Consider the following 16,120-nt stretch of genomic DNA (forward strand, 5'->3'; position numbering starts at 1 on the left):
GATGCGGTTCACATTCCGGACCCGGTGGCTTAAAACTCATGCCAGGCGCATGTGCCTGCATGCCCAAGATCCAGAGAGGAGAATGGAGGAGAAGGGACTGCAGCATGGCCATCCCCTCTGGGAGGTGATTTCTTGCTTTCTGTCTCTCTGTCTCTCTCTGTCTGTCTGGCGAGCGCGCCCTATAGTGAAAAACCTCTCAAAAAAAAAAAATTTATTTTAAAAAAATCAGCCAACTATTTTTTCTAAATGGAAAAAAACTACAGAAAGCATCTAAAACACACAAGGTATTTTGTTATCAACTGTTGTACTGTGTTCATCCTCTACAAAAACAATACCCTACTCAAAATTCCTTAATAAAGAAATTAAAATTGGCCCAGTAGAATGCAAGTGTCCTGCAAGGATGGAAGCTATATGACACTGTGTGCAGACCCCGTGGGTTGAAAACATACCAGACATGTGCATGCATGCCCAAGATCCTGATGCGCTGGAGGAAAAGGAGATCATGGCATGATGAGACCCTGTCAAGGGTGCTTCTCTTTCTAATGCATGTACACATGCTATCAAAAACAATATTTAATTACACCTGCTTTCACACCAATTATTATCCAGCTATCCTTTTAAAGCCATTATAGAAATTGACTTCCAAGTCTAGCAGATGGAGTAGCAGTTATGTCACTGAACTCCCACATGGCAGATAGCGGTTCAAGTCCCAGACCCACTGGCTTGAAACTCAAGCCCAGCACACGTGCATGTGTGCCCAAGATCTCGGGAGGAGAATGAAGGAGAAGGGATTGCAGTGTGGCCATCACCCTGAGGGATGATTTCTCACTTTCCCTCTCACTGTCTCTGCCACTGTCTCTCTCCAGGATGTTCATGCACCTTAAGGAAAAAAAACTCAAACAAACAAACCCAAAAACAAAACAAAATATACACAAAAAAGGGAAGAAATTAACTTCCTTGGTTAAATTCTGAATCTTCTACCCAGAATATGGGAGCACAAGAGATTAAAAAAGAACTACATAAAGTAGAAGTCCATGAATGGACAGATTTCTTAGTTAATATTACCTGTTGATAAGTCATTATATAACAAATTTTTTTCTTTTTTTTTTTAAAGAGAGATTTTTGCTATGTGCAAGAAATCGCCCCCCAGGGGGGATGGCCACGCTGCAATCCCTTCTCCATTCTTTTCCTGGGATTTTGGGCATGTATGCACATATGCCTAGTGTGAGTTTTAAGCCATTGGGTCCAGAACTCGAACTGTGGTCAACTATGTGGGAATCCAGTGATAAAACCATTACGCCATCTGCTGGTCCCAACAGAATTTTAAAACTTTATTTATTATTATTACTTTAATTTGACCAGAGAGAGACAGAGGAAAAGAAAGCAAGCCACCAGGTTGAGGACTCAAACCGAGGTCAGTCATGTGAGAGTCCAGTGCCTTAACCATTATGCACCTGCCAGCCACCAGAATATTTTTTTCGGCCAGGCACTAAATTAATATTTTTAAATTGTGAAGTAGAGCCAGCCCCATAGGCTAGAGCTTAAGGGAACCATATCCCCCATAGCCAACAACTGAGTGGTTCAAATCCTTGTCCTGACAGCTTCAAAACTATGCCAGGTACATGTGCATATGTACCCCAAACCCAAACAGGATGAAGAAATAGAGAAAGGAGTGTGAAATGACCATGACCCACTGGGAGGACTCTCCCCTCTCTCTCTTTAATCCCCTCCTCTAGCTCCTATCCCAGAACAAAATTTATCATTAAATTAATAACATTTATTTTTAACTATTTCATTCTATCCTTTAAAAATATATATAAACATGGGGGCTGGCAGGTAGGATGGTAGTTAAGCGTGCTGGACTCCCACAGGGTCGACCATGGTTTGCATCCCAGACCTGGAGGCTTGCTTTCTTACTTTCTCTCTCTCTTGCTCTTGTTCTCACTCTGTCCCTCTCTGGTCAAGTTAAAATAAATAAATAAATAAAGTTAAATAAAATAATTGTTTAAAAAAAATACAAGCATGTTCATAAAATAATTCAATGTATATGTTCTAATAGTGTGAGTACAAAGAAAGTAAATGACAGCTATCTGCGCCTGAGTTACTAAAGCACAACTGGCAAAGAAGGGCATACATTTTATAAGAAACGCATTTCAAATTACTTGCCAAGGTTTCCCCTTCACCAAGAATTTGGGGCATAGGATCTTTAAAAATGTCTATCATGTTGAAAAATAATAATGATAATAAATAAAGTTAAATAAAATAATTCTTTAAAAAAAAGGGCTGGCAAGTGGCGTGGTGGTTAAGGGCGCTGGACTCCCACAAGGCCGACCACGGTTCGAGTCTCGGACCTGGTGGCTTGCTTTCTCACTTCCTCTCTTTCTCTCTGTCTCTCTCTGATCAAACTGAAAAATAATGACAATAATAAATAAAATTAAATAATTCTTTTAAAAAAAAAAGTCTATCATGAGCATGGCATTTAAAATCAGAAGACCAAGCTGTGGTAAATCCTTGCTCTGCTTCTTTCCTGTAAGATATTAATAAGAATTATTTTATTTAATTGTATTCATCTTACTTTTTTTTAAGAGAGATTTTTGCTGTAGGATACATATACTTGCTAAAGAGACAGAAAGTGAGAAATTACTTCCAAGGGGGGATGGCCACACTGGAATCTCTTCTTTGCCCCACAGTATCTCTAAACGTGTCTTTTCCTTGTTCACTATCACCACCCAGCTGCATGTCACCATTGCTTCCTTTTTTTTTTAAAGAATTACTTAATTTACTTAATTCCATTTGTTATTATTATTTTTTTAAATCTGACCAGAGAGAGATAGAAAAAGCAAGGGAAAGTAAGAAAGCAAGTCTCCAGGTCCAGAATTCAAACCACAGTCATCTGTAAGGGAGTCTAGCATCTTAAGCACCATGCCACCTGCTGGCCCTACTGTTAAGATTCTTAAAAATGATATAACCATTTGTCTCAGAATGCAAATCAGTAAATTATTATTAAATAATTAATAATGAAAGGTGGGACCAGCAGGTGGCAAAGTGGTTACAGTACTAAGTTCCCACATGGTCAACTGCAGTTTGAGTGCCAGACGCAGTGGCTTAAAATATTATGCTGGCAGTAAGCCCAAGATCCCAGGAGAAAAATGGAAGAGAAGAGACTGCAGAGTGGCCATCTCCCTAGAGGGTGGTTCTTCACTGTCCCTCTCACTGTGTCTGTCTCTCTCTCCAGCGAGCACATGCACCCTAAGGCAAAAACCTCTATAAATAAATAAATAATTAATTAAAAGTCATTATGTAAAATACATAAGTAATGTAATACTTGAGGTGATTAAAATATCACACTAATATGGGAACCAGCAGTTAGTGTAATGGCTATATTGCTGAACTCCCACAGTCAACCGCGGTTTGCGTCACAGACCCGGTGGCTTAAAACTCACGCCGGGCGCATGTGCATGCGTGCCCAAGATCCCGAGAGGAGAATGGAGGAGAAGGGATTGTGGTGTGACCATCCCCGCTGGGGGGGTGATTTCTCGCTTTCTGTCTCTATGTCTCCCTCTGTCTGGCAAGCGCATGTGCTGCGCCCTATGGCGAAAAACCTCTCCCAAAAAAAATAATAATAATAAAAAATTTTAAAAAAAAAAGAAAATTCACACTAATATATAAATTAAATCACTAGGTTAAAAATGATTTAACATCAGTCAGACATGAGATATTTTTGTGGTCCTAGGTAATAAATTAAAGGGGGCGAGACAGGCAGGTGTCATGGTAGTTAAGGGTAATGGCTTCACACATGACCAATTACAGTTTGAGTCTCAGACCTGGCAGCTTGCTTTCTCATTTTCCCCCACTCCCCTCTCTCTCTCACTCTGTCCCTCTCTGGTCCAATTAAAATAAATAAATAGGGACCAGCAAATGGTATAATAGCTATGTCTCTGGACTCCCATGTAGTTGACCACGGTTCAGTCACAGACCCGGTGACTTAAACTCACGCTGGGCACATGTGCGTGCGTGCCCAAGATCCCAAGAGGAGAATGGAGGAGATGAAATTGCAGCATGGCCATCCTCCCAGAGGGGGTGATTTCTCGCTTTCTGTCTCTCTCTGTCTTTCTGGCAAGCACCTGTGCCCTATAGCAAAAAACTCTCCAAAATAAATAAATAAATTAAATTAAATAAATCTCTAAAAAAGCAAAAATTAAAGGGATGAGGTGAAGCATTTTAAAAGTGTGAAGTGGGGACATTTTAATTGACAATATAACCAGACGAGAGATACCGGAACAGAGAGCATGTATTAATCCCCATTAATCATCATTATATCCAAAGCCTAATTAGTCAGAAGTTCTTTCTGAGTGATGATTACTGAAATTAAATTAAACCAATCCTTCTGATTATATTGGGTCATTCTGATTATCATGAAAAGTCATGATACATTTTGCACAGAAAACAAAAAAATACATGACTGAGACCAGCAGTTAGCATAATGGCTATGTTGCTGGACTCCCACGTAGTCGACCACGGTTCAAGTCCTGGACCTGGTGGCTTAAACTCACGCCAGGCGCGTGTGCGTGTGTGCCCAAGATCCCGAGAGGAGAATGGAGGAGAAGGGATTGCGGTGTGGCCATCCCCCCTGGGGGGTTGATTTCTCACTTTCTGTCTCTCTCTGTCTGGAGAATGCACACGCCTTATAGCAAAAACCTCTAAAAAAAAAGACATGACTTGTCAAACAACTGAATATACAGTCAATATTTCTTTTTTTGGGGAGAGATTTTTGCTATAGGGCACATGCACTTACCAGAAAGACAGAGAGAGAGAGAGAGAGAGAGAGTCAGAGAGACAGAAAGCAAGAAATCACCACCCAGGAGAGGATGGCCACATCACAATCCCATCTCCTCCATTCTCCCCTTGGGAGCTTGGGCACGCACGCACATGCGCCTATTGTGAGTTTAAGCTACCAGGTCTGGGACTCGAACCGCGGTCAACTACATGGGAGTCCAGTGACATAGCCACTACACCAACTGCTGGTCTCTACAGTCAACATTTCCAAGAACTACGGAATGATTTACATAGAAAACGCATATAAAAATCTTATTTTCAAGAGTCAGAGTAAGCAGAGAATGCCAAGAGAGTAAGGATAACTATAGATGAATATAGGAAATCTTTACTTTCTTAATTATGCACAACTATGGAGCTAACGAATTTAGAAAACAAATTTGTACATTAAAGAAATTAAAAATAATGGGGCCAGCAGGTAGCATGGGGATTAAAGTACTGGATATCCACTAAGGATCAAGTCCCAGACCCATCACGCCAGGCATGTGTGTGTATGTGCCCAAAATCCCAAGAGGAGAACAAAGAAAGAATTGCAGTGTGGTTATCCCCTCCCCTGGGGAGGGTGCGTAATTTCTCACTTTCCCTCTCACTATCAGTCTTTCTCCAGTGAACACACACACCCTAAGGAAAAAAATCTACAAAAAAAGAAATTAAAAGTAAAACATTTGAAAACCTTTTATACAGATCTATTTCATTTAATGCCATTAATATTTAGAATACTAAGATCTCTGGATAAAATTAGAGACCTCCTAATTCTCTGGCCTTCTAATTCTATGGAGTTCATTCATTATAATGTTATTAATAAATCCACTCTTGCATTTTATGGAGATTTTATAATTGAGGACAATTTTTTACATGAATGGCAAACTGGCAACTCTTGCAAAGATTCAATAATACATAGGGCCTTCCTATGTCTCAAGCAACTCCATGCTTGCAATCCTCCTGCCTCATCCTCTAAGTCACTAGGATTACAAGAATATGTCACCACAATCTAGGAGGTAGAATCAAACCTCCTGTGACCTAATCTCCCCTGTGGTCCCAGCCTATGGAACACAGCATCTTAGCAGTGTACGTCACTATGCCTGAGCCCTCTATATACATTCTTCACAATTTTTCTGTAAACTTAAAACTGCTCTAGAAAACAAAATCTCCTAATAAAAAAAGAAAAACTATCCTATATTTTATGACAGTAAAATAGCCTTTACAAAGTGGCTAATATAGAGATACTACTTTCTTGGGAACCAGCAGTTAACATAATGGCTATGTCGCTGGACTCCCACGCAGTCGAACGCGGCTCGCGTCCCGGACCTGGTGGCTTAAAACTCACGCCGGGCGCATATATGTGCGTGCCCAAGATCCCGAGAGGAGAATGGAGGAGAAGGGATTATGGCGTGACCATCCCCACTGGGGGGTAATTTCTCGCTTTCTGTCTCTATGTCTCTCTCTGTCTGTCTGGCGAGTGCACACGTCCTATAGCGAAAAACCTCTCAAAAAAAAAAAAAAGATACTACTTTCTTGTATATTCTTGCCAGTGACGGGACAACGATTTTAAATTTGTTTTTTATTTTTTCTAACTTTTTAATTTCCAGAAGATATGTGTGCTTGCCAGAGAAAGAGAGAAAAAGAGAAAGCACCCCCACAACTCCAACAGGGATTGGTCATACCATAATCCCTTCTTCCTCAATTTTGCCTCAGACCAGGATATGGGGCATCAATGCACATGAACCCAGAATGTTTTTCAAGCCACAGAAGCCAGGATTCAAATCGCAGTTGGCCATGTGGAATCTGTCTCCCTTATCCATTAGGCTATGAGGTCAGCCCCTAACAGTAAGATATTTCAATTTAAACAGTTATGTGACCCATATTTGAACTCTCCCACACTCATCCTTTTTAAAAAGTGATGTAAGTTAAAATTATTTTATAAAATTAGCACAGAAAATTTTTAAATATATAATTTGAAATGCATCTCATACCTAAGGAATTAGTCATAACAAAGAGCAAATAAACTAATAATCTAACTCCACCTATACCAAATTTTCCCAAAATGTACTCTGATTGTACTAATTACATAATTACATATGTAATTAATATATTATAGGAGAAATAAAGATGGTTCTATACTGAAATGCATTTGGAATGGGCTACGCTGAAAGTAAAGCCATTTCTCTTGTCACAGTACTACTCAAAGCTTTTGGTATACCAATGCTGATAAAAGAGGAGTAGTGGGACCAGCAGTCTGCGTAATGGCTATGTTGTTGGACTCTTACGTAGCTGACTGCAGTTTGAGACCTGGACCCGGTGGCTTAAACTCATGCCAGGTGCATGCGTGTGTGTGCCCAAGTTCCCAAGAGAAGAATGCAGAAGAAGGAATTGCAGCGTGGCCATCCCCCCTGGGGGAGTGATCTCTTGCTTTCTGTCTCTCTGTCTCTGTCTTTCTGGTGAGTGCACATGCCCTATAGCAAAAAACTCTCACAAAAAAGGGGGGGAGAATAGTAATGACCATGAACCTACCATGACTCTATGTGGTCATCTAGATAGTATATAGTATTCTGTAGAACATATTATGAAAAGCATTGACGAAGAAAAGTACCAAATGCAAACACAAGAAATATCTGTTTTGTAGAGACTCAAGTATATAGAAATAATTGTGTTAATAAAACATTTTGGCTTGATCTCAGAACAAGAAAAAGTCTCCTAAAAAGATTTCATTCACTCAGTCAGAAAACAATTTTTAAGCGTATACTATGTATAAATCATGAAAGTAAAAAGGCTAGGACACACATGAGAAATAGTAAATAGGTCACCCTGGCTAAAGCGAAACACACTGAAAAACAAGACTATATCAAAATAATGCATTAGAGGCCAGGAGGTGGCATAGTGGTTAAGGTGCTGGACACTCCCACATGGTAGACCATGGTTTGAATCCCAGGCCTAGTAGCTTACTTTCTCACTTCCCTTCTCTCTGTGTGTCTGCTCTTCTCTGGTCAAATTAAAATAAATTAATGAATAAATAAAATTAAATAATTCTTAGGAAAAATAATAAAATAGAATTTAAAAAAATAATTCATTAGATAGAAAAGAGTTTTTAAATATAGGGTTTTTTAAATTTATCATCATAATCTTGTTTATATTACATTGAATCACATATAACTTTACAGTGTATTACATTTCTTTTAAATAGTTTAGACACTGTAACAGAATCATTAATTTTGTTTTAGTAGGGAGGTAACATGAGCATTGCAATATTGCAAAATTAGCATGTTTGTAGTATATAAGATGGGCTACAAGTCCATGGGCTACGAGTCAAAACTGCTGAAATCATTAAGGAGAAAGGTGCAAGATATCGAAGAGATACCTAAAAACAAAGCGTCATACAAAATAAAAGATGACAGTCATCCAATAAATACTTCTAAAAGTTTACTTTCTTTTAATTTTCATTCATTCTGATGTTTCTACACTTAACTTGATTAACAAACTACTAATAGGGATTCAGTTTTTAAAAAATACTCGTAGAGACCAGGAGATGGCATAATGATTTCGTCGCTGGACTGCCATTCAAGTCCTGGATCCGATGGCTTAAAACATGCTGGGCACGTGTGCGGGTGTGCTCAAAATCCCAAAAGGAGAATGGAGTAGAGGGAACTGCAGCATGGCCATCCCTCCCTGAGGGATGATTTCTTGCTTTCTGTCTCTCTGTCTCTCTCTTCAAGCACACAGGCCCTGTAGCAAAAGCAATTCTCTCAAATAAATAAATAAATAGATAGATAGATAAATAAATGCTCTCACAACATTTGTGACTATATCAGATAAGGTATCAGTACTCATAGGTATTTCTGGTGAAAGTTGGTATACAAAAACAAATCATTTAAACTATAGTTGAAAACTATTATTACCTTTCTGTCTGGCTTTAACTATCACTTCTATATGCTTCATTGCCGCTTTTAACAGTTTCTTGGTTATAATAGATGGGATATCCACCTGGAAAAATTCAATATTAAAATAAAACTTTTAAAATAATTCTCAGTGCATTAAAAAATTTAAGATACTGGAACATATCTTAAGAATCAGGTTATTCAGAATCTTTCAAAAATATAACTTAAAAGCACTTATATCTTAGACATAATAATAGTAACATTAGACAGTTTTTGCATCATAGTATTAAAAATTTATCACAACATGCATGCAGTAAATTCTAAATTTTTCCCACAAAATATTTTCATTTGTAGCTTGTTTCTTTGTGTGTGTGTGTGTATGTGTGTGTGTGTATTTAAAGAAGTTTTTGCCTTAGGGCATGTGTGCTCACTGAAAAGAGACAGACAGTGAGATGGAAAGTAAAATATTACCCTCCCCAGGGGGTAAGGCCATGCTGCAATCCCTTCTTCTCCATTTTCCTACTGAGATCTTGGGCATGCACACACATGCACCCAGTGTGAGTGAGTTTCAAGCCACTGGGTCTGGGACTCAAATTGAGGTTGGCCATGTGGGAATCCAGCGACATAACTGCTAGCCATCTGCTGGCCCCTCTTTGTGTTCTTCATATTCAAGAAAAAATCTGGGGGACAGTAGGTAGTGAGGTATTTAAGGTGCTGGACTCCCACGTGGCCAAATGCGGTTTGAGTTCCAGACTTGGTGGCTTGCTTTCTCACCTTCCCTTCCTCTCTCAGGTCAAATAAAAAATAATAACAACAACTAAAAATTAAATAATTATTTAAAAAATAAAATCTCCAATAAATTATCTCCTAAAAGCTGTAAATCAGTGTTTACTAATAAGTTACTTGAAAATTGGGACCAGCAGTTGGCATGATGGCTATGTTGCTGGACTCCCATGTAATCGACAACAGCTTGAATCCTGGACCGTTGTCTTAAATTCACACCAGGCGCATATGCGTGTGTGCCCAAGATCCCGAGAGGAGAATGGAGGAGAAGGAATTGCGGTGTGGCCATCCCCCCTGGGGGGTGATTTCTCGCTTTTTGTCTGTCTCTCTCTGTCTTTCTGGCAAGTGTGCATGCTCTATAGTAAAAACCTCTCAAGGAAAAAAATAATAAGTTACTTGAAAATATATTTTTTTTCACTCAGCTCACAAAAAAAGTCCTGGTTTTTAAATACATGGAAACATTCTATTTTAGAATATTAAGTTTCGTCATTCTCCACCAACAATTTTCAACGTAAAGGCTGGAAGTTATAGTGGTTATGGCAGTCTAATGGAAAATGGTTGAGGGCTTAAACACACACACACAAAAAGAAAAAAAAAAGTGAGAATAATTACAAAAAATAAATGATCAAAAAGCATGTTTATTGGATTTCAACAGGATTATCTTCTATCATAAAACTTAACACATTATGTTTTTCCTTTAGCAAAGGCATTATAAAATTACATAACAGTGTTAACTTTTGTGATCACTTCTTCTCAATTTTTAAAAATTCCATATAAAGAAAGAAAATCACGGGGTGATAAATATAAGTGTTATGCACCATAAACTCCCAAATTGTAGAAATTTACTGGTAAAACCCAGAGCAAGGGTCGAACATGTTAATAAGAGCTATTTTGCTAGTATTATGCTTCATTGCAAGATAATACTATTCTTCGTTTATTCTCAGACACTTGATACTAACAATTATACATTACTCTCATATTTATCAAATAAATAAGACAGTTTAGTTTTCAAACATTTTATAAAATCTTGTCTCTCAGAATACTCATGAAGATTATAATTTGTAAGTTTGATTTTGAGCATTTCAAATCAAAATTAAAATGGTAAAATTTTGTAACTGAACTTTGATTTTAGAAAAATTATACCAGGCCAACAAGAGGCATGATGGTTAAGGTGCTGGGTTCCCACATGGCCAACTGTGGTTTGAGTCCCAGACCTGGTGGCTTGCTTTCTCACTTTCCCTCTCTCACACTCTGTCTCTCTCTGGTGAGTGCACGTGCACTATAGCAAAAATAAAAAAATAAATAATGTAATAAATTAAATTAATAATTCTTTAAAAAATGAATATCTTAAAATATTCTTTGTTTTCATTGTTCCTAGACTTCCAATTTACAGCATTCAGGCAATGGTGTCAAGGAGAAACTACTACAGTAAGTAGAACGTGGCCCAGTATGAATACCTTGCCCACAACTACTGCTCACATTTAGACAAAGTTATCTGTTTTCTCTGAACTAGGTATAATAATGAACCATTTATGTTCCAACTATAGTGATGTAGGTTAAATGAGAAAAAAGAATATACAACATAATAATCCAGAGAATGGAAGAAAAAAATGAGAGGATCTCCAAAATATTTATGGAAATTTGTATTATGAAAAAACTATGTGGGGATTTAAAAATTTTAGCATCAAAATAAACTTGTACTTTAATCCTATTTTTCCATGAACTTTTTGAAGCCCTCTTGCAAATCTTGTATCTAATAAAGGACATGTACCCAGAATATATAAAGAACTTTTGGGGACCAGCAGTTGGCTGGAGCACTGGACTCCCACATGGCTGGTTTGAGTTCCAGAACTGGCAGCTTGCTTCTCATTTTCCCTTTCTCTCAACAGACAACAACAAATTAAATTAAATAAATAAATAATTCTTTTTAAAAAAGAACTTTTGTAACCAAAGAATAAGAAAACTAGATAAAATATCAGTAAAAGATTTCTCCAAAGAAGCTATTTGAAAGGCAAATAATAAGCATATAAAAAGATGCTCAGAGGCATGAACTCACTAGAGTCCCAGACCTGGTGGCTTACAATGCCCTATAGCAAATTAAATAATAATGATAATAATAAAAATAATGAATAAAATAAAATAAATAATTGTTTGAGGCCAGCAAATGGTATGGTGGTTATATTACTGGAATCCCACATGGCCAACATGATTCAAGTACTGGACCCAGTGGTTTAAAACTCACACTGCTATGTTGTGAGTCCAAGCTCAAAATTGCAGGAGGAGAATGGAAGAGAAGAGATTGTGGCATGGCCAATCCCCTAGGAGTGATTTCTCACCTTCCCTCTCAATGTCTCTGTCCCCTTCTCTCCAGTGAGCACATGGGCCCAGCAGTTAGCATAATGGCTATGATGCTGAACTCCCATGTAGCCAACTGCAGTTCGAGTCCTGGACCTGGTGGCTTAAACTCATGCTGGGCGCGTGTGTGTGTGTGCCCAAGATCCCGAGAGGAGAATGGAGAAGGGATTGTGGTGTGGCCATCCTCCCTGGGGGGGTGATTTCTCACTTTCTATCTCTCTGTCTTTCTGGCGAGCACTAGCACCCAATAGCAAAAACCTCCAAAAAAAAAAAAAAAAAAAAAAGAAAGCTCAACACATTGGCAACAGAGAAATGCAAATCAAAAATCATACTGAAATACCACTTCACATTTACCATTATGGTTAAAATCAAAAAGTAAAAAGTAAGACAATAACAAGTTTTGAATTTAGAGAAATCGGAACCCTCATATACTGGTGGTAGAAATATAAATGAGGCAGCCACTTTGGAAAAATGGTAGTTCCTCAAAATGTTAAACACAGAGTTGCCATTTGACCCTGCAGTTACACTTCTAAGTATATATGCAGGATAGATGAAAACATATAACCACCAAAAAAAGCACAAAAAAACTTGTATACAAATATTCATAAGCAGATAATACTCAAAGGTGGAAATAATTCCTTTCTCTGTCTTTTCCAGCGAGCATAAGCACCCTATGCAAAAACCTAAAATTCAGAAAAGATAAACAATGGCTAATAAACACTTGAGAAAATGTTGTCTCACATCAAATTTTTTAAATGAAAAGAATGTCAGTAACTAACAATGGTGATGATGAGGAGACAGGCAAAGCTAGTACAGATCTGAATTGGTTTAATTCTTTTATTTGAGGACAGTTTGATAATCCTTATAAAAGACTTGAAAATGGGGCCAGTAGGTGGTGTGGTGATTAGGTGCTGGACTCCCACAAGGGCAACTGTAGTTTGAGTCCCAGGTCTGGCTGCTTGCTTTCTCACTCTTCCTCTCTTTCTCTGGTCATACTGAAGAATAATAAATAGGGACTGGCAGGTGGTATGGTGGTTAGAGTGTTGGACACTCCCACATGGCTGACCGCAGTTCAAGTCCCAGACTTGGTGGCTTGCTCTCTCTCTTTTCCTCCCTCTCTCTTTGTGTCTCTCTCTGGTCGAATTAAAATAAATTAATAAATAAAATTTAAATAAATATATTTTTTAATTATTTTATTTAACTTTATTTAAGTATTTATTTATTCTTAATTTGATCAAAGAAGCACAGAGAGAAAGAGATAAAGTGAGAAAGCAAGCCGCCAGGCTTGGGACTTGAACTGTGGCAGGCATGTGCACATTCAGCATCCTTAACCACCACACCACCTGCTGGCCCCTAAATATATTTCTTAATAATAAGCAAGTCATTCTGAAAAAAAAGAGTGGAAAATGTCTGTGCAGGGGCAAGCAGTTAGTGTGGAAGTTAAGGTGGATGGATCCTACACGGCTGACAGCATGGTTCAAATCCCAGATCCGGTGGCTTGAAGAACATGCTGGGAGGGGCACATGTGTGTGTGTGTCCAAAATCCTGGAGAATGGAAGAGGAGAAGGGATCGTGGCATGGCTATCTCCTGAAGGCGTGATTTCTCACTTTCTGTTTTTCTGACTATCTCCAGTGAGTTCATGCTCCATATAGCAAACTAAAAAAACGTCAGTTTATACATTACTCTCAAATTAAATTTCTTTTTTTATATTTTAAGGAAATAAGGTATATAAAAATTTATGGGATCCGGCAAGTGGCGTGGTTCAAGTCTCAGACCTGGTGGCTTGTTCTCTAACTTTCCCTCTCTCTCTCTGGTCAAACTGAAAATAATAATAATTAATAAATAAAAATAAAATAATTCTTTAAAAAAATAAATGAAAATTTATGTTCAAAGGTATCGTGTAGTACAACTTATAACAAGGAAATAAGGAAAACTGAAAATCAAAACTTGTGCCCAGGGACCAGAACGTGGTTTGGTGGTTAAGGTGCTGGACACTCCCACATGGCCGACCACAATTCCAAGTCCCGGACTTGGTCGCTGGCTTTCTCACTTTTCCTCTCTGTCTCTCTCTGTCCCTTCTCTGTGTTTCTCTATAGTCAAATTAAAATAAATGAGTAAATAAATAATTTTTATTTATTTACTCATCCCCAGGGGGGGATGGTCACGCCGCAATCCCTTCTCCTCCATTCTCCTCTCGGGATCTTGGGCACGCATGCACACGCGCCCAGCGTGAGTTTTAAGCCACCGGGTCCGGGATGCGAACCGTAGTCGACTTCATGGGACATAGCCATTACGCTAATTGTTGGTTCCCACCATGGCTGTTTATTTTATAGTTAGAATGTATTATATTTGCTCAACTAACAATCTTATTATTGGGCACAAGTTTTTGTTTTTTTTAAGAACTATTTATTTATTGCGTGCCCAAGATCCCCAGAGGAGAATGGAGGAGAAGAGATTGTGGTGTGACCATCCCCCTTGGGGGGTGATTTCTCGCTTTCTGTCTCTATGTCTCTCTCTGCCTGGCGAGCGCACGTGGTCCTTTAGCGAAACCCTCTCCAAAAAAAAAAAAAAACAGCCATGGAAAGTCATTTTGTAGAAAAATACTTAATTTACATGTGAAAATATTTTCCTTGAATAGTTAAGTAGAAGAGGCTATAAAATATGTATTTTTCCACTTTGAAAATGGCTCACAGAGCAAATCTTGTTAATATTTATACTAATAATATATTCATCCTTTTCTTTCTTTATTTAATTTTATTCATTGTCATTATTTTATTTTATTTTTTTGAAGTTGAACAAAGAGAAAGAGAGAGAGAGAAGGAAAGTGAGAAAGCAAGCGGCCACATCCAGGACTCAAATCATGGTCAGCCATGTGGCAGTCCAGCCTCCTTAACTACCACGTCATCTGCTGGCCCCCTTTATATTTTTAAAGAATTATTTCACTTGGGGCTGGCAGGTGATGTGGTGGCTAAAGATGCTAGATTCCGACATGGACAACCACAGTTCAAGTTCCGGACCTTGTGGCTTGCTTTCTCACTTCCCTTTCTCTCTCTCCCTTCTCTCTCTGGTCAAATTTAAAATAATAATAACAAATGGAATTAAAAATAAATACATATAAAAATTTCTTTTAAAAGAATGACTTGATTTTATTTATTTGTTTAATTAATTTATTTATTTTAATTTGACCAAAGTAAGAGAGAGAAAGAAAGAAAGCAGCCAGGTCCAGGACTCAAAATGCAGTTGGCCTTATGGGAGTCCAGTGCCCTTAACCACCATGTCACCTGCTGACTCCCATCCTTTTATTTAAAAAAAAAAAAAAAAAAAATACAGTTACCTTTATGGCTCCTGAGAACTAGTGATAACAGGGAAATAAGAAATGAAGAGATTCTACTGATAATTCAGCCTCCAACCCACAAACTCGAGTGGGATCAAAAGGGATCAGAAAAGAGATTCCAGATCATATCATTCTGCATGCTCCTGAACACTGGATTGAACTTCAAAACTGGGAAGAAACACACCATCCATCAGATGACAGAAATCACCACAGGGCCACAAGAAATATGGGAAAGCAAGAAAATACCTCTCCTCCAAGAGAAAAGAATAACTCCTCTTCATCCACAGACAGTTCAATGGAAATCATGGAAATGTCTGATAAAGAATTTAGAACATTCATAACAGCAAAGCTAACAGAGATGGAAGAGAAGAGAGACAATGAACCGCAGAAGAGAAAGGAGAAAGGAGATGATGAGTTCCAGGAGGTGAGGAAATTCTTGCAAGATCTAAAAGAGGAATTACGTACTTTAAAAAAGAATCAAAGGGACCTACCTGTTAGAGATGAAGGCTATAATACAGGAAGTCAAAATCTCCCTTGAAAGTATTAAAAGCAGACTAGATCATTCAGAAAATAGAATCTCAGACGTAGAAGAGAAAATTGCTGATCTAGAAAAATCCACCACGAAGACTGAGAAAATTGCCCCCCAAAATGAGAATAATATATAAGAAATACTAGATACCATCAAACATCCAAACATCTGGATAACTGGTATCCCAGAAGGAGAAGAGACTCATAAGGGCATTGATAATCTATTCCATGAAATCCTGCAAGAAAACTTTCCAAACCTAGAGAGGCACTCAAAGATCCAGTCCCAAGAAATACAAAGGACCCCAAATAGAATCAACCCAAGAAGATCTTCTCCAAGACACATTATAGCCAGACTGACCAAAACCACAGACAAAGGCAAGATACTAAGATTAGCAAGAGAAAAACGGCAAGTTA

General features: G+C 38.2%; 1 protein-coding gene across 8 annotated transcripts in view; it reads right to left on the minus strand.

Annotated features, from left to right (window-relative positions):
* Positions 1 to 16,120, minus strand: part of SNX14 (sorting nexin 14) — a 111,064-nt gene that overhangs the window by 74,753 nt on the left and 20,191 nt on the right. For all 8 annotated transcript variants that reach the window (XM_014585880.2, XM_006143378.3, XM_006143375.3 and 5 more), the window contains exon 7: positions 8,727 to 8,811. In XM_014585880.2, the coding sequence (XP_014441366.1) occupies positions 8,727 to 8,811 (85 nt within the window). The remainder of the gene's footprint in view (positions 1 to 8,726; positions 8,812 to 16,120) is intronic.

This window comes from Tupaia chinensis, unplaced genomic scaffold, assembly GCF_000334495.1.
Source record: "Tupaia chinensis unplaced genomic scaffold, TupChi_1.0 Scaffold000097_1, whole genome shotgun sequence".
NCBI classification, from domain to species: Eukaryota; Metazoa; Chordata; class Mammalia; order Scandentia; family Tupaiidae; genus Tupaia; species Tupaia belangeri.